The 18,279-nt window shown below is 43.1% G+C and overlaps 1 protein-coding gene across 5 annotated transcripts in view; it reads right to left on the bottom strand.

Moving 5' to 3' along the window:
- Positions 1-1,224: 1,224 nt before the first annotated feature.
- st3gal3b (ST3 beta-galactoside alpha-2,3-sialyltransferase 3b) overlaps positions 1,225-18,279 on the bottom strand; it is a 32,920-nt gene continuing 15,865 nt past the window's right edge. For all 5 annotated transcript variants that reach the window (XM_053884164.1, XM_053884166.1, XM_053884165.1 and 2 more), the window contains 6 exons: positions 16,928-16,991; positions 16,760-16,855; positions 16,277-16,463; positions 7,141-7,287; positions 6,231-6,377; positions 1,225-3,600 (listed from right to left, as the gene is read on the bottom strand). In XM_053884164.1, coding sequence (XP_053740139.1) covers positions 3,511-3,600; positions 6,231-6,377; positions 7,141-7,287; positions 16,277-16,463; positions 16,760-16,855; positions 16,928-16,991 — 731 coding nt within the window. In that variant the 3' untranslated portion in view covers positions 1,225-3,510. The remainder of the gene's footprint in view (positions 3,601-6,230; positions 6,378-7,140; positions 7,288-16,276; positions 16,464-16,759; positions 16,856-16,927; positions 16,992-18,279) is intronic.

Consider the following 18,279-nt stretch of genomic DNA (forward strand, 5'->3'; position numbering starts at 1 on the left):
AGCTGCGGCGCTGTCATGAGTGTGTGCGCAGCAGCTCACAAATGAGTCCCTCCGGACTTCACCATTGAAACCAGATCGGTTTTGCAGGTGAGAAGAAGCAAATTTGAGACTCAGAGTAACAAAAGCATCGAAGACTTGAGGGACGTTAGACAGGTAACACCATTGCCAGTCGTGGAGGAGGAAGTGTTTCACTCGGGGAGGTCCAGCTCAACTAACTCAGTTTGACTTTGGATTCCTGAGCCAGAGTTGAGCCTCTGGCACAAGTTATGGGTCAAACAAAGCCTCCAACAAGCAGACGTCCTTCGCAGAACTGCACATAAACCCAGTAGAGCTTCATTCAGTTGCTTTAGTCAAGACCTGCACAAGGTTCTGTGCCACAAATGGTGTCACATGTGGGGTGGCACACCAAGTACCTTCAGGAATAATTGACCCCACATGCAAGAGAAACGGTGCAGCTTGAGCTGGGGATGCAGTGATATAAAGGTTGGGTGTCCAATACTCTACTTAACCTTCACAAGATCCACTCTTTGGAGTCCAGTTCAGGTTTCTCCAACACCAAGTTCTAACACTGCAGTTGCTCTGCAACTGGTGCCAGACGTGTGAAGTGTATTAGGGACAAAGGAAGTGCAGAGGTACATGCGACCGAAAATGTACAGAAAATCGCCCCTCACTCAAGAACAAGAGTCAGGTCTGAACAAAATTCCTGACGTTTACTCAGTTTAGATGCTCCTTCTCTCCTGAATGCTTGCTCTCTACATGAAATTAAGATTAGCTAATGCGGGATTCTACCTTGGCTTCAAATAGCTGAGTTGCTGCAGTGCATTATGGGACTTGAAGGATGAAAAGTCATGTTGCTTTCACCTGCAGGGACTTAAAAGCAGACATTAGCAAGTGAGACTCCAGCGTCATGTGACCACTTGACCTCATGCTAGCTAACTTGTTGATCCAAGCGAAGGGTCACACAGCGCCATGGTTCCGTAACAAACGTGTTTATTGGAGAAGCACAAAGCCGTTTGTATAGAAAAAAAAAACACAGTCTGATCACTTAAGTTCCCTCTGATGGACGATCCCATGGCGATTAACGAAAATTAAAGTGTACAAACACGATGATCGACACAAATACATTCTGCCTCAACACCTGATCACTGGAGGAGGGGATTGGGTCTAACCGACGAGAACCATCCAGCGTTCCCGAATCTTCCATGACCATACAGTCGGTTCTGAAAATTTCATCAAAAAAAAAAAAAAAAAGCAGCATATTTCATTCACTTCTAGCACTAACTGATTACCTTCCAGTTCGGAATCAAACATTTCCATGATATGTTTTAGATAAGAAATCAAATGCTACTGCAGATGGGGGCCACCAAATACTTGCCGTTCTAACACGTCGTATTTACAGGACAGGTCAGGTGATCCTCATACGCAGCTGAAGGAGACCACGCACCAGCGCGGTGCAGGAGGTGGATCAGCAGAAGAGCTGCGACTCAGCTGACCCGCAGCGAGGGACCGGATCAGCTGTGTTGGTTCCTCCACCTCCGCGCTACAGAGTGAAGGTGATGAGGTGTAAGGCACCGAGCGCCTTCAGCTGCGGCCGCCAAATGTGACCCATTTTTACAATCCCACTCCTCGAATTTCCCGCGAACATTTACAATCAGCTGCACCTTCTCAAAATAAAAAGGGACAGACGAGGGCCGAGCATTCACATCCACCTTCCGCCAGAGGAACAAAAAATGCTGTTCAAATCTGATTTTAATAGATGGAAATATTTTGGACTATATTTTACCTTACTAGACACTCCAAGCAAGGATTGATAAAGTCAGTGAGAACTAGAATTTGGTGGATAGACACGGCCAACAAGGCAAGTGAAGACAGAAGAAAGTGAAACGCTGCCTACTGCTCTAAAAGTAACTAAAGTAACTAAGTAATAATGTGTCAAGCACAAAGCTTTGAATGATCTGAGGGGATAAATATCACGTAAAATTTGCTTTCTGCAGACACAATTTCTTTTGTTCGTCACGGCATGTACATCAAAATGAAATAAATAGACAACAAAATTGACATCACAACTTCAGGTTCATATAGGACACTACTTTCTAGCTGAATATTACTGAAAAATCCACCCCAAATTGATGGAAATTTGACTTTGTAAATGGATATAAAATGCAAGTCTCCCATCGCCCAGCCGTGCTACCACAAACACTAACTTTTTTTTACTTAAAAAAAAAATGACGTTTTTTGAGTTTCACATTTTTCGTTCCTCAGTCGAATGGTGAGTGGTGAACGGACCCGACAGCAGCATGTGGATTAAAATGGCATTGCGATTGCGTGCACTTACAGTGATGACGCACGTGAAGAGAAGACAGACAGACAGACAGACAGACAGACAGAAAGAGAGAGACAGAAAAAGGCAGAAATGCACCTGAGAAAGAAAATGTAAATCAAGTTGTGAGAGCAAGTCGGCCTTGCTTTGGTGGAATGTCACAAAAATAAAGCTGATGATGCCAGAAGTTCTGACCCCACTCCTGGTCTGGAGCCTGGCTTGGACACGATGGTAACAGATATGAGAGCAAATCACTTTTTGGGTCAGCGAGACGTTTCCCGTGATTCGACCTGTCGCACCGTCGACACATAAGAGCACAAGAACATGAAACATTTAAGCGCACGAGGGGCGGGAAACTTCTGAGGAAGCCCGAGGTGACGACAGAGAAGCAGGCCTGTCTGTGATCAAGGGAGGTGAGGGAGGGGGTCTCTGTAGCAAAATAAATAATTAAAAACAAATATATATATTATATATATATTCATATTGATATATAATCGACAATCCAAGAGTCACCAGTTATTGAAGATCTAGAAAACCCGCAGCAGGACGAAGGACCTGACCGTCTCAGAGGAAGAGGAGCGTGGCAGAGATGAAGAGGTGGAAGATAAAAAATAGAATAGATGCATGTTGATTCAACTTTTTTTTGCTACTGATCTGCATAATTATCTTTCATAAAACTTTTGACTTTCGTTGTGAGCGGTTTGGGACTGACACGAGCGGAGGGAGAGGACGGGCGGAGGAGGGGCTGCTGCAGCTTCTTAAAAAAAAGCACAGTAAAAATCTTTGATATTTACACTGAACAAATACATTCAGGCAGCTGGAGGAGAGGACCAGCACCTCTCTCCCGAGTTCGAGGTACGTTTGGCACTTCTACTTCGCCACTTCGCATTCGTCCTTCCCTCGTGGCGACACGGCGGGTTGAAGTGGCGGATTTCAGGACAGGAGGAACCGGGAGGACCCGCTCGTCCCCGTGGCGCTCGCTGCTTCCATCAGCAGGAGTCTTTGGTTCTGAAGGCACGTGTGTGTGCAACTGTCCCGTAGTTCTCCAAAAATAATCTCCTTTGATATAAAAAGCCGGCAGTGTGAGGACCGCCCGGACTCTAAAGGGTTCTCTCTCCTCGTGTGATCGTCCCTTTCCCAGCTTCTGGTCCCGTGGTCCGGTGGGAAAGTGAGAGGATGTGGGTGTAAACTCAGATACCTTTGGTCAGGTCTGTGATGACGTTGGCCTTCACCAGCTTTCGGAGGAACTCCTTCTCCTTGGCTATGTTGTGTGTCCACGACTGAGAAAAGAGCAGGGAAAAACATGTATTGATACATGCACTCAACTGGAGGGTGGTCCTTTGTTTTTAGTGCAAAATCTACTGCCTGAAAAATGACTTTTTTATGGAATCAAATAATGAAATAACTATAGTTGGTTACACTTTAGACCAGACCTGGGCAAAGTGTGACCCGGGGCCATATGCAGCCCTTTGCCTGTGTTTTTGTGACCCTCATGAGGCCAGACAAAAAAAATGATTTAATGATTTAGCCAGTACTGGTTCAACAGTAAATACAACACATTCATGACTACATTTTTGTTTCTTAAATAAATTGTCTTTTTATCATAGATGTTTGCTGCATAGTTTCATTATGATTTCTATAATATGTGCAACATTTCTATGGTTTCATGCCATATTTACACTTCTAATATACTTGCTTCCCGTGAATATTTAATGGTTCATTTCTTATTGATGTGTGTGATGCCTGTCTTGTTCAGCACCACAATATTAGACTCTGGAATGGTCACCAACGCTTTAGGATCCTCAGAGAGCAGAACCATAAAATGCTCTCCTGAAACCGACTCCTAACACAACAGATATTCACCTAGAGCCTCTGTCACAAATTCGCTTTCTCATCTGCAGCTAAATTATCTCCCCCCTGCACCTCTTTTTCAAACTTTCTGGATGAATTATCGACAGCGATAATCTGTGAAAACAGCCCACTGAACGACAAACTTTAAACGTCAACGTTCAGCATTGAACTTCACTTTGAACCACCAATGCACATTCCTGGCCATGTGCCAATGACTTTGTGGACTGAACTCGAACCCTCAGAACTCAAGTTTGACACCTGCTCTTTATGGAAAATACAGACATATGACTCATGAAGTATTGAAGGGCAAAACACCAAACATCAGTCATAGACAATCGACTCTACTGGATCAAACTTATTTGTAGTGAGGGACACCCTTATATGTCATGCAGATTGGTAGTAATACTTAGAGTGGGCGGAGCTTGAGTGGCCAAACCAAAACAAATGGGATTCCCATTGATGCCTTTTAGCCAGACTGATGTAGAAGACATGGGTCAAGCCTTTAGACTCATCAGCTAAAACAGTTGTGAATGACTTGCGTGGGCGTGCATGTATGAGTAAAGCCATCTCTGCTCAGCTCAGATGACTCTGGAGAGTAATCCGTGAGTCTGTGGTTCCTGTGTGCCGGTGTGAGCCGCAGAGACAAGGAGCAACAAAGGAAGGAGACAAAGTGTGGAGGACGCAGCCGACAAGTGGGGATAGAAGAATAACAGACGTCAAGTGAAGGCTGGTCCCTCAGATGTGAGCAGAACTGCGTGTGACTGGAAACAATACGCTGCTGTAGCACAAACACAGGAAGTAGACATTCGGATGCAGGTGTGAAGAGGAGCTATTAAACATCGTCCTCTGAGTGTGGGGAGATACGAGCAGCCATTTTCTACTTTGGATTTGGTTTGACCGGTGGAGACAGACTGCAGTTATTATTTAATATCTATTTAATATTCGTGCCTGGTGGTTGGTCAGATAACAAGCAGCGACGTATGACTACAAGAGAAGCATCAGCTTTGCACTGAAGACTGTTAGAAAAAGGGCATTCATTTTGGAGGCTGTTTGTGTTTCCTGCCATGGACACCAGGCAAACAAAACCTCCCACTTCTCCGATGCTGACTTGACATCTATCATTAAAAAGAGGGTTTAAATGAAGTGAAAACTCAATCCAATAAGGTGAAAGATCAAATGTAACTAGTGACTCAGAGTACACATGCTCGATTTTTGCAGCACAGATGACTCACATTATTATTATGTCTGAGTGCTGTATAGTGACGCGAGCTCAGGAATCTCTCGGATAAAAACCTCTCTGCCCTACCTAACCTCATCTCCAACCCCAGATTTCTGATCTTGTTCTTTGAAGTCACTGCGGTAAACAACAATGAAGAATTAATTTAATCCTGTTTCCATTTTAGCAACAGCAAATACAACACATTCACAACTATGTTTTTGTTTTTTCTTTTCATTTGACATTATAGTATTTTCCTCAAAATTTGTGGAAAGAAAATTCAACATATATTTTGAAATAAATTGCCTTTATATCTTCAATGTTTGGCCCACAGTTTTATTATATTTCTATTCACTTAAGATGCATGGTAAATGTTTTTTTATAGGTTTCATGTCATACAATATTCACACTTCTTAATATCTATCCTTGCTTCCATGGATTCATTTTGTCCTTGTTACTCAAGATTTTTTTTCGTCAAGTTTCGTAGTCATCGCCGTCACAGATTACATGTAACACCGGTCGTAAATCAGATTGGACCTAAACTGAATGCCATTCAAAATAGCAGACGTGAGGGTTATAGTTACTACTGTCGAGGTAGTTCACTGTGTGACAGTGAGATCCTGGGATACTGTGCTGCCGTAACTGCCATACGTGCTGCCGGGCTGCTACGTGTTGTGGTGCCAGACATTGAATTAAAAAAAAAAAACATAAATACGGGTGGGCATAAGTCGAGCAGGTCGTAAGTCAGATGTTAGCGCCCACCTCTGCTCTACAGCAAACGTCTTCATCTTCAGGTGTAGTGGAAACACATATGAATGTATCGCTGGCGGCTTACACACTCACCTCTTTGATCGCAGACATCTTGACGGCCTCGTAATAGTGCAACGGCGCATGCGGCTTGCTCATGTCGTAGCCGAAACCGGCCACCGCTACCTCGTCACAGTTGTGCAGCGCCATAGTGATTGCAACTGTCCCCAAAGTTGGAATGTTCTGCGGCCATGAAGACAACATAGGTAGGTGTGAGACCAGGACGTCAGCAGAAACTGGGGTAACAACACTTTTTGGGTGCGTCTAACCGCCCCCCCTTCCTTCTGTTAGGCGGCTGGCTGCGCTCCGGCAAACTGACTTTGAACACTTGGTGATTAACTAGTACCTCGAAGACGCGACCCCTGCAACGCCGCACTCGCCGCCTGTGCTTCACTAATGCCGTAGGCTCACTGAGATCTGGGGGTACGAGCGAGGGAGGCCCTGCTTAAATCATTACCCTGATTTCCAGCCCTCGGGGACGGTGGAGCTGCGGCACGACCGTTCATTTATTCACACAGCTCTTCATTCATTTCCACATTTGTAAAGCAGGACGGTCAGGGGCCAGACAGCCGAGCACTCTGGGAGGAACTATCAAATCATAAAACACGGCTCCTCTACTGGACACCGCGCACCGACAAGTGTGCACCGAGGAGTGACCACATGTTCAACACATGTCGAGTTCATGGAGGGGTGCTCTGGTGGCCCCAGAGGGCAGTTACAGTGATACCCCCTCCACATGTCCCCAGCAAGTCCCCCAGGAATATTATCCCTGCCCCACTTTTCAACAACATACATGCGATTAAAATATAATGAATGGGTCAAGCAAACATAAACATTCAACTTGTTTCACTTTGTTGACATTTGGAATCAACATTGTCACGATTCCGCCGGTATAGGATTGAAATATATACAGAAACATTGTCGGCAATGACAACGCTGGTCTTACCCCGACCCCCATGTAGCCGTTGTTGAAGGGCAGGCCTATGAACTGGAAGGCGGCCTCCTGGATGAAGTACGGGTTGAGTATTCTTATCTCAGATGGCTCCCGAGGCACGAACTGGGCCACCGATTTCCAAAAACCCTCCGACCCCCTCTGATGGAAAGGAGACAGAAAAACGAGCATTAGTCATGTCGAAGCGAAGACATCTCTGGCATGGAGGGAACATCAAAGCCTGAATATCTTATGTAGCGTTGACATTAAACACAGAAGCAAAAAAACAGGAGCCAGACCCTGTCCAGCGCTGATTAGGAAAATAGTTTTTGGACCCTTTAATGGATGAAGTCAGGGCGGGGTGGGGGGGGTCCCTGGACATCGGTAATTAGGACGTCAGCAGGAGCGGGGCAGTGGGGGAGGGAGGCAGCAGGCTATGAGTGCTGACAGTGTTCTGCTGTACAGAACAGAGTTCCATTGCTGGGAAAGCAGGCTGGTAATCTGACCATCAAGAACGGGGTGCCACAGGGGTCAATCCTTGGACCGTCGCTGGTCACTTCATAAATGAAATGATTCTCTCAAACTTGTGCTTCTGGATTTGTGCCACATATGCGCGTGCTTTATCACCAAACATCTCATTGCTCATTTAAATTCTGAAAGAATTTTTGTGCATAAGTTCTGACATTAGACAGAAAAACATTGAAGGGAAAATAATTTTATTGAGGAGGAGACCCCTCATGTGGTTGAAAAATCCAGCAATTTACCAGTGGCTCAGAAAAAATGGGATGCCAGATTGAAATAAAAGAGGGAAGTATACATTTAAAAATGTGCAAAATAACCAGTTTGTAACTCCATAAAGAATCGTCTTTCATTGGCTGGAATTCAGACACACCGTCAGACTGCACACTCGACATGTCACCCACTTGAGCCAGAACCGTGTCACCTAAAGAATGCTGTCTATACACCTTATAAACAGCAGATATTCGCAAACAGTCGCACACGCCCGACAATCAATCTTCTTCGCAACAAACGGAAAAATTCACCTGCAACGAACTGTGAGCGCACAACTGTGAGATTTCGCAAAAAGCTATGAAAGCAAAAGGATCAGAAAATGTAAATGGCAATCACCTGTTCAAATAGTGCACACTCATCCAGCCGCCTTTGATTCAGCTATGCATGACTGTATGTGTGTTCGTGAGTGTGTGTGTGTGTTGGCAGAGGCGGTAGCAACAAGTCTGCTGGCTTTGTGGCTTCCACGGTGGCGGCTCTTTTTGAACCCCGGCCCGATTCTGAGCCGGCAGCAAGCTGCGACAAGAAGAGCAGCTCATCGCTCCTGTCAACACAGCTTGTGTTTGCCAGGAATCTATTTAGCGCTGCTGCTGGGCTGCGTGCGTGTCTGTGTGCGCTGAATAAAGATAGTGATGGTGTACACATGTACACAGGCATGAATGTGACTGGGTGGGGATCGCTTTGATGGTATTGAGACAAGCAAAAAAAAAAAAAAAAGTACAGGTGGCTTTACGAAACGCAGTAGCATTTAGTGTGTTGGAGTTCAGGTCTGTCAGGGAAAGTGGGCTCTGCGGTGAATGTGAGCAGCTGTTTACAGTGGATGTCACCGACTCAATTGCGTACCAGTTAGAGGAGCCAGTAAAAGTTTATGATTGCACTCCATGCTCTTTATGCTGCAACCGCCAGGCTTCTTGAAAAGCACCACTGAACTTATCCCACTACTGACGGCGTACTGGACCTTATAGGAAGCCAAATGGAAGACTTTTAATGGCCACTGTGATTTTATTGAACATCTTAGACGGTTTCTTAACATGTCTGTGAACATGTCTGAGTCACACAGAGGAAGGACTGGAGGCCACTAGTAGCCATTAGCCAGTTTTTGTCTGGCCCACACAGTGGAAAGTTTCAGAAAATAGTTTCATTTTAATAGTTTTTAACTTTTAATTTGTCATTTTTATTACTCACCATCTATAGACATATCTCATGAGCATGATTTCCTCGGGTAATTTTACTTTATTACTTCACAGTTTGTTTCAAACTATAAAGGATTATTGACATTTATTTATATTGCATATCTTTTCCAAACAGACTTTCTATTTTACAGTGTTTTCTACATAAAACATGCTCATTCTATGTTGATATTTTGGTCATGGATATTTATTTCAGTGGCACATAATAACGCTATATTTTCAGTAAATAAACTCAATTTTCCAGAGAATAAATGTTGGTTAGGAACTGTCATACACCAGAGATACGGCAGAGTACGGCTGCACCACATCACATTGAACTGCTGAGGTGGCTCACAGTCAAACAGACTTTTGGTTCAAGGCTTTTCAGGACAGGGAGTATCTGTCACACTGAGACATTAGCTATCGACTCTGGCCAGTGAACATCTCTAGTGTTTCACGGCGGGTCCAGGGAAAGGTATTAATCAAAGTTATTGACCCTGCTGCGATCAGATGATTAAGGCCTCTATCCAGCACACACATTCATTACGTCCCGACCACAGGAGCAGAAGGTTTTGCTCAGAAATCTGACACAAATGTGGGAAAGATATTAAAAATATTGATCCCCAAAGTTGTGGAAAGCAACGTTATCTATTAAAAATGAATTTGACCAGACCAGAACTTTGGCATGTAGACTGTTAATAAGTGCTGGAAACAGGACTTAAAGGCTTCTAACAGCCTCAAGGGAACAGGATGTGGCTTCCACTGACCGCTAACCCCCGCCTGAGTGTGCGTTGGCTGGAAGAGAGAAGCAGCCGTGTGTGTGTGTGTGTGTGTGTGTGTGTGTGTGTGTGTGTGACCAGCATGGAAGCCAAAAGAACAGGAAAGCACGGAGTGGTCCTCCACACACTGGGCTCAGACCAACACGTGTGCAAAGGTGAACAAAAGTGTGCAGCGTCGGTGTTTGGGCTGTCGCTGGGTTGTGGTCAGGGAGGAAATGGCTGTTTCCCTTCTCCTGTGACAGCTTTATGGTTAAATTGGCTGGGATTATTAGATTTAAGTGTGTGCGCACGGCCGTGCACTCCAATAAAGCACCTGTTAAAACAAGCTGAGAGGGTAGAAATGAAGCTAAATCTTCATCACCCCTCCAGGAGGAAAAACTAGATCTTTTAATTCTCTTTTTTTTTTTTTTTTTGCTTCTCGAGAATAAATTTTTTTACAGCAACATTCAATATCGACGTCGTGAAATTGTGACCAACACGGATAAATCTAACATCCCAGCAGATGTGTACCGGAACAAATGGGACACAAAAGCATTTTTTCATTTCCTGAAGAATTGTGCTCATGTTAAACACATTAGCGAAGCAATGCGTCTCTTATTTACTAAAGTTTATCGACACTTTACAATAAATAAATGGATCCATATGGAACGTGTTTCTGAAATAAACACATGGAAGGTTACGGTGTAAATTAAATTATCCTACACAAACTCTGAAAAACTTCATATATTTTTAATTTCATATATATATATTAATTTTTCTTTTTCCCTGCTGTGTGGGTTTTTCAAAGGACTCTGCACCTAGTCTGATTGTAGAATACTCAAGGGCAGCAGAAATTTAGTTTCCAATCATATTGGTCAGCCATGACATCACTCTGAACTCCTGGTATCGACTTTCAAGGGAAATGGAATGCAGCCGTAATGTCTTTATGTGAAGATGTCGCTCTCATTTTATTCCACAGAACCAACCCGCCCTGCTGTTGCAGGAGCGCCACATTGAGCAAACATAAGTGAACACATCTTGGGGATTGCATACATGCGAGGCTTTATATCACATATGTCCTCAGAGGTTCTGGAAGGTAGGAATAAATAACCCACTTAATGGCCCACAGATCAAATATATTGTAAGACTGTGTTACACCCTGCGGCAGTACACTTCCACTGAGTATTTATGAGGCTGATCCAATGTTTTCCAGGGCTCGATTTGTGTTGAGACTTTAAGTCAAACATAATTTAAAACAGGTCTTTTGTCTCTTTAAAGCTCACAAATTTCTTTGGAAGTGGAAAACTAAATTGATTTAATCCCTGTTCAACTCAATTCAGCATCAGAATAGGCGGCGAACAGATGTAAAGTCTATTTGACGTGCAATTTCACAGCTGGAGGAGAATCACGAGCATTCAACCTATCAAAGAATCTTAATGCCTGGGATTACAGCCAGATTACGTTACAGGCTGAAGAGAAGATGACATGTGAGCCGTTACAAGCAAGGGATCAAACAAATGGAAACGATTAGGAGAGGATCCAGACGGACGAGTAAACACAAGTGATCGAGAGATTGTGGTAAATATGTGGATGAAAAAAGGCAGCAGGTATTCATCAGAAAATACATACAATAAAAGAGTCATTAGTTCATCCAGAGCAAGCCAAAATAAAAAAGTTTCTGGTTTTAGTTTGCAGTGGTTTGGTTCCAATCTGGCATTAACCCATGAATCCCTGCTCCCCTTTAAACCCCAAACGTTTCACTGCACTGAATAAAGAATCCCTGCGGAGCTGTAAACTTGGCTACAGGATACTAAAGTGAGGAACAACATGATGTTTCACATGTGCAGTCATTTTACAAGTCCAGAAATGTCACTAATTCAAATCCGACAGGGATGGAAGTCAAAGGTGAAAGTATGAAGTCTTCTGTAACAGAGGGTGAGACTACGTTTTTAAAACAATGTTATTTATTATTATTATGATTATTTACTATACTTGTCAAAAAAGAGTGTAAGGTTTTTAATGCGTAAGACTATGGCCGCCTTTTTCCAGTTTGCCACTTCACTCCACCAAAACCACCATCTGAGATTGTGACTGGATGCTAGATTGTTTATAACCGACGGCACGAGGAGGTGGGCTGACTCCCGGAAGGAAGACTTAAAGCAATTTAGACGCAAAAATGGTAACCCCAAAACTGCTACCAATCACAATTAAAGTTGTCTGGAGGTCATTAGCTCGGAGAGCATGGTGTAGCTATGAGTTTGGCGCACCATGGAAGCGCTCCACTCTGAGGGGAGGGGCCATTTTTTTAAAGCTTGAAAGGTGTAAAGCAGATAGCAAGCAGATCGAGAAGCACAATAAATACACTGCAAAGTAAAAAGGTTTTGGGCTGTGGATTAAAGAGGACCTCAATACTGCTACTACCCTACAACTCCTGAGGAGTATAAACGCAGTAGAATTAACATTTTCAAGAGTAACTACACAGTAAATTACCTGCCAATAAATAGCCAGCAAAACATACAAGCCAAAGAGCCAATGGTGTATGGTATTACTAGGGATCAAAGATTAAGATACCAAGTGCCACATTTTTTCATTACAGTGTTGGACAACTCAAGCCACAGTGTGTGTCTGTTTAAAGCACATAATCCACAGGAAAATAAGACGCATTTAACACACATCCACTGCATCAGTTTCCAAAGGAAATCCACTCCAGCGTGTTAATCGTCTCTAGCTCAAGAGGTAGTCACTTGTGTAACGCAACACTGGAGGTAATCAGTGACATCCGGATGAAAGTGAGTCACTCGACTACATGTGAAAATCCATGTTTACAAGCATGTAAATGTTTACGGAGATATGTATTCATGCTACTTTGGGATCCAGCACAGATGTTCAGCCTAAAGTTGAGCCACATCTGGGATTAAGGTAATCCAAAAAATATGTACCTGTTAATGAGTGTCGCAGCTGGGTGGAAGTTTATCCGACCAAACGGAGGTAGTGCCATTCAGGGATAATGTTTTTTCAGAACGATTGCTATTTCTACTTCCAGACACTAATGGACAAAGATCCTGGCAGAACCTCTATGAAAGGAGAAGCGTCTTAAATATCTCCATCCATCACCTATCGCTGTGGCGCGCAGAAAGAGTTCACTGATCCTGTAAACAAACAGGAGAGACGAGACGTCGGCAGCCCACCTCTGTTTACCGCTGCCTCTATATCCACCGCCGACTCTGTTTGAAAATATCCCTCCATATACAAACAACTGCGGCCGTGAACCAAGGGCAACAATTAGACACATAGGAGAAGGACAACAATCCTCGAAATTATGTTTGAAGACATTTGTAAACAGCAAGTAAAAACTGGGCAATCAACCAGCCGGCTGCACATGTGAGGCCACTCGCTTCACCGCGGAGTGACAACGGCGAAGCAGAATCATGTAAACCTGCAGGATTAGGACGCAGAGGAACACGAGGTTGAAGAAACGCTAGACTCAGGTTTCACGAAACTCGGCCCTCATTCGAATGAATGTGGGAGGCCTGGTGTGTCAGTCTGAAGCTTGAAATAACAGATAGTAAACATGTCTTGCTATTTGCCTCCATTTGAGCCTGCAGCAGAGTCCAGCCCGCAGTCCCTAACCTTTTAATGTGGCAAAATACACTTGCTTTCATAACCAGTGAAAGGGACTTGCACAGGCGCTGGTGCTGAATGGGCAGAATCCCGCAACCCTTGTGGGGAACGACAGTGAAAGCTGTTGCATCAAGTCTACTTTATTCAGGATGAATAGGCGAATGAGAGATGCTGCACTGCATAAATAAAGATGCATCAGAATAACCTGTGTACAAAGCTATCATTTGTCACTCTGGTATTTACTGGGTTTAACTGGAAATTCAAGGAGACCTACCCAAGACTGTTTCCTGCTACATTAGCATAGGTCAGATACAAGGACAGTAAAGCAAAAAGGGAAACTAAAAATACTTTCTTTAACAAGCTCTCTACAGGAGCAGGTTCATTTGACTTTTTATCCACATCTTTGGGTGGAACATCAGGTGGATACATGGTAGAACCACCCTGAAGAAATGGGAACCAAAGGTTGCAGCAACATTTCTGCATTTAAACAAGCAAATATGAAGCCTGATGCAGATACTTTGTGATCTCATAATACACAAACTAGATGAGGGAATTCAATCCCATCTCAAGCTTTGGGTCACACTGAAGATTCTCCTCTACTACAATTTACCTTTCTCTCTGACAGTGCTCAAGCTGCAGCCTTTTGAAATAGTGCTATCAAAGTGGCCTATTTTATATAAAAAAAAACACCTTAAGGGTTAAGTCAAACTTCACACTGCTGATGTCTTCTACACTCCAACGTATAACATTGGATTTTGAATTACATTTTTCTGGTGAATTACTTCGCTGTGCTAGTCTTTGTTTCCCTCAGCTTTTTGGCCATTTCAGAGACGAGCAAAGCACTGCCGGCGCTCTGCGCTAAAACCATTCATTTGTACGATAGAAGTGCAATTTGGCCATAAAAAAATAAAACAGGGAAACGTCTGGGCACTGACATTTCAAGAAAACACACTGCTCTTTTGATATCTTTTGTGTGTGTCCCCATGAAGAGCTTTTCATAAGTACCCTTTTGTCCCTGTGTTGAATGGACTCACAGTAATCCCTGTCCAAGAGATACTGGAGACTGTTTAACAAGGAGAGAATGAAAGTGCTTATGGTGGCTTTTCACTACAATAGAGGACTTTAAAAACACTACTTTGTGTTTGACTGAGGAAAGGCCACGGTGACCGTCCGATCCTGCTGATGGAGAAATGTCAGAATGTCAACGCGCCGACGGTAATTGGGTTTGAACGATATGAAAGAAAAGCAATTCGGAAACCATGAGGAGCTCCCTATCCAGAACAATGTGGGTTAAGAAGGTAATTTGCTTATATAGCACGAGTCAAAGGAAAAGAGGTGCAGGGAAAATTGCCTCAGCAGCCACAGATTAAGAACAGTCCCTCACTACTCCAGACGGTGTTTTCCTCCTCAACTGTACTTTCCATATCAAGGCATTCTAAACATCTAAAACATGTACTGAAGAACCTTGTTGTCCTCTTAACAGCAACAACTCACGATTCCACAGGAAAGAATGTGCAGAACGCCATTAGAGCGTAGGTAAGTTATGCCATTTCTAAATAAAGAACACATAACTAGAATGTTTAGGAAGGCTCAGACAGACGGGAAAAATAGAAGTTTTTCACGGCAGGCTGTTGAACAAGCCCAGGTATTGTAAACTTGGCAGAGTATTAATAAACACTGTAAATGAGAACATTAACATCAACGACTTGTGAACAAATGACTAGGGATCGCATGTGTCGCCAACTTTTGTCTGTCTAGTCTGGAAGCTTCATTTGCAGTCGCTTGTATATAAACATATATAAAAAGTTAGATTAGCATTTTTTTTACCCGACTTAGCTATATATTTTATGTGGATTGAGCTATCATTTTATATACACTGATAAATCAATATTACAAGCAGCATTATAGCTGAATAACTCAACTATTGACCAAAATATACTAAAAAAGGTTGCCATTTGTGGTTACCGAGGCCTCAAGAACATTTTTGAGCGACAGTTCAGATAGCATAATTCAAATACAGGTCTAGTTTGAACACTTAAAGGTAGGTCCATCATTGACATGTCAAGATAAACCTGACATGAACTGCAACTAAAGGATGACAATGTCATAAACAAATATCTCACCGGCAAATCCTTGATCCTCTACATGAAAACTCACTGTACTGGCCTCTGATCCAGGCCAAAATGATTAGAATCAGACCTGTCCGACTTGAGCCATAAGCCCACATACCCTCAGTTTCACTTGGTGTGTGTGTGTGTCGTCACGTTTTTTTGAGCGCCAAACAAGGTGTGTAGGTTAGTACTTCTGTTTTGTTTTTTTTATGCATTTAAAAGCTTCAAAGAAGTTGTGCACAACTATAGTGGTGTGGTCTTTACAGGTGTCACTATTAACCAATTAATATCCATTTTTGAGTGACAAATAGAAGACATCAGATCAAAATCGACCAATCCTCAAGGCAGCAGTATCAGTGTCAAGGATGATGTCCAGCAACCCTAATTTTAACCGTCTTAATGTATAAGATGTAGAAATAAGTTACCGAAGAACAGGATACAACTGCACCTGAAGAAGATCCGCATGCAGGTTTACTGGTACTGTACTAACACTTGGTAATCAAAATTCAGCGTCTGGACTTCCACTTGAAGCAGTTGGAAAATTCTATGTTTGCAAAACGTTAAATTCAACACGTGTATAGTGAAGGTCCAACAAAATGACAAAAGGTTCATCAGGTTCTTCCTATTCAATGAATTGTTAGTTTAAAAAAAAACCAGATCGGCCTTCAAACATGTTACGAAAGTGAGAGACATATAGATTTACCAGTTTCTCCTTGAAGACCATCTGTCGAAGCCACTTGAAATCCAGTGGTTTGAAGGCTGAAAAAACAAATAGCGAGTCTTTTTCATATTTATCGGGCTTCTGTATAGCTCCCTCTGGATATGTAATCCTCAAGGTCGTTTTGGTCCCCACGTCCCTGCTGTAACCAGCCACCGGAGCTTCATTCAACCTGCCAGAGCGGAAGCGCTTTCAGTGAAACATCGTAAACACAGCACGACACATTTCTAGGAGCATGATGCTGAGAAGCGATCCATGAGACGCTTTCTTTTCCCTCTATCTCTGTCACTCTCCAGCGAGTTAGTGCCCGAAAGAGTAGCTACAAAGAAACACATCACACATGCTCCACACTAACTTCACTTGGACATCTTTTCATCTTCTTTAGCGTGATTTCGCCACAAATGGCTTCTTCTTTTCTATATATATTAGGTTTTAAGTTAGACAGAATCTGGGAATTAATCAGCTCACCTCACCACGATGTCATATTCATCAATGCGAGGCCCTAAAGACTTGTTGAACAGGATTCCCCCATTTCCAACGATGATGCACCTTCTACAGCTGAGTCTGAAAAGAAGTTAAGGTTAATGACCACTGTGATGGCATGTGCTTTACCATCTGCCGCACATTTAACTTCACCTTTCCTGTTCTTCTCTGAGTCCAAAAGTTTTTGTGGTCGTCAAAATTGTGTCTACGATTCTTTCTGTGGAGGAGAAGAGAGGATTACAGACGGGTCTGTAGACCAGAAAAGCTGATATGTATCTGACAATAAGTCCATGTAGGTAGTGGGACACCATCATGGCGACAACTGCCGCTACGGACAGCCAATCCATGGATCCATTTGTTACAATGTTGAAAGACATATTACTTAAAACACTCAATTTCATCCACCCTAAACAAATATCTTCACTTCAGTAGACAATTTTAGAGAAGAAATTAAGAAACAAAAAGTGTCAGAAGTTACTCCAGTTAATATGATTAAAGTTAGGTAGGTGCTATGATCTGAGCCAGATGGACTTCTGACATCATTTGTGATAACAAATGTAAAACAAACACAAGCGTTGGAATAGAAACAAATGACATAATGACAATTATGAACATTTTTAAGATGTAAAGAGTCAACAATCAGGATATTTGAGCTTAAAAAAAGATCAACAGAGTGTCAAGAGCTTCACATCCCACCGTGGATATCAAGAACTAGGTGGTCTTCAGCAGAGGTAGAGACGAAAATGTTTATTTCTGGAATAGATAAGGAGTGACACATCTAGCTTCAGGAATAGAAAGTGATGAAAGTTGGGAGTAAAAAAAGCTGCTCTTGTAGCATCAAGACAAGTAGTTATGAAGGAAGCGGCGTGCAGGGTGGTATGTGTGTGAGGAACTCCCATAAAAGTCCTTGCAGAGGAATGCTGTTTTCAAACAAGCACATTCTCCCGCTGAAGCGAATGTTGGCTAGGTCTTGCTGCATGGCTCCTGATGCAGGATTTGAACCAGGGATGTTTAGTCATAGTGTACATTCCTAACGTGTCGGACGAAGTTTCATGGTTCCGGCAAATACTCAAAAGTCTTTCATGCACTTGTTTTATAATCCTGGATTACCTGCTCGTGGCACTGCAAGTGAACCACCGTTTCGGTAACGGAACACCATGGTCAGTCCCTTGACCCTCTCTAACCATCCTAATGATTAAGCTGCTGAGGAGAGCTGAGACCACTGTTTTGATATGGTGTGGACGTCTGGCGTCAAGCATCACCCGGAGCAGCATAAACACTGACTGGGGACCACACCTGGATCCAAGAGGGCAGCAGACAGATGACATTGAAGCTAATTGTCATAAATACTGAAGGTAAACATTTCAGCCGAGTATGTCTCCCAAAGATGAATCATTGAAGGTGCAGACATTCATCCCGGCACTGCACACCAATGATAAAAAAAATCTCTTCTGGTACGATTGGAAGCATCTCAGGAGGCATAAACACAGACGTCTTTGTTGGGA

Source organism: Synchiropus splendidus, chromosome 13, assembly GCF_027744825.2.
Source record: "Synchiropus splendidus isolate RoL2022-P1 chromosome 13, RoL_Sspl_1.0, whole genome shotgun sequence".
Lineage (NCBI taxonomy): Eukaryota > Metazoa > Chordata > Actinopteri > Syngnathiformes > Callionymidae > Synchiropus > Synchiropus splendidus.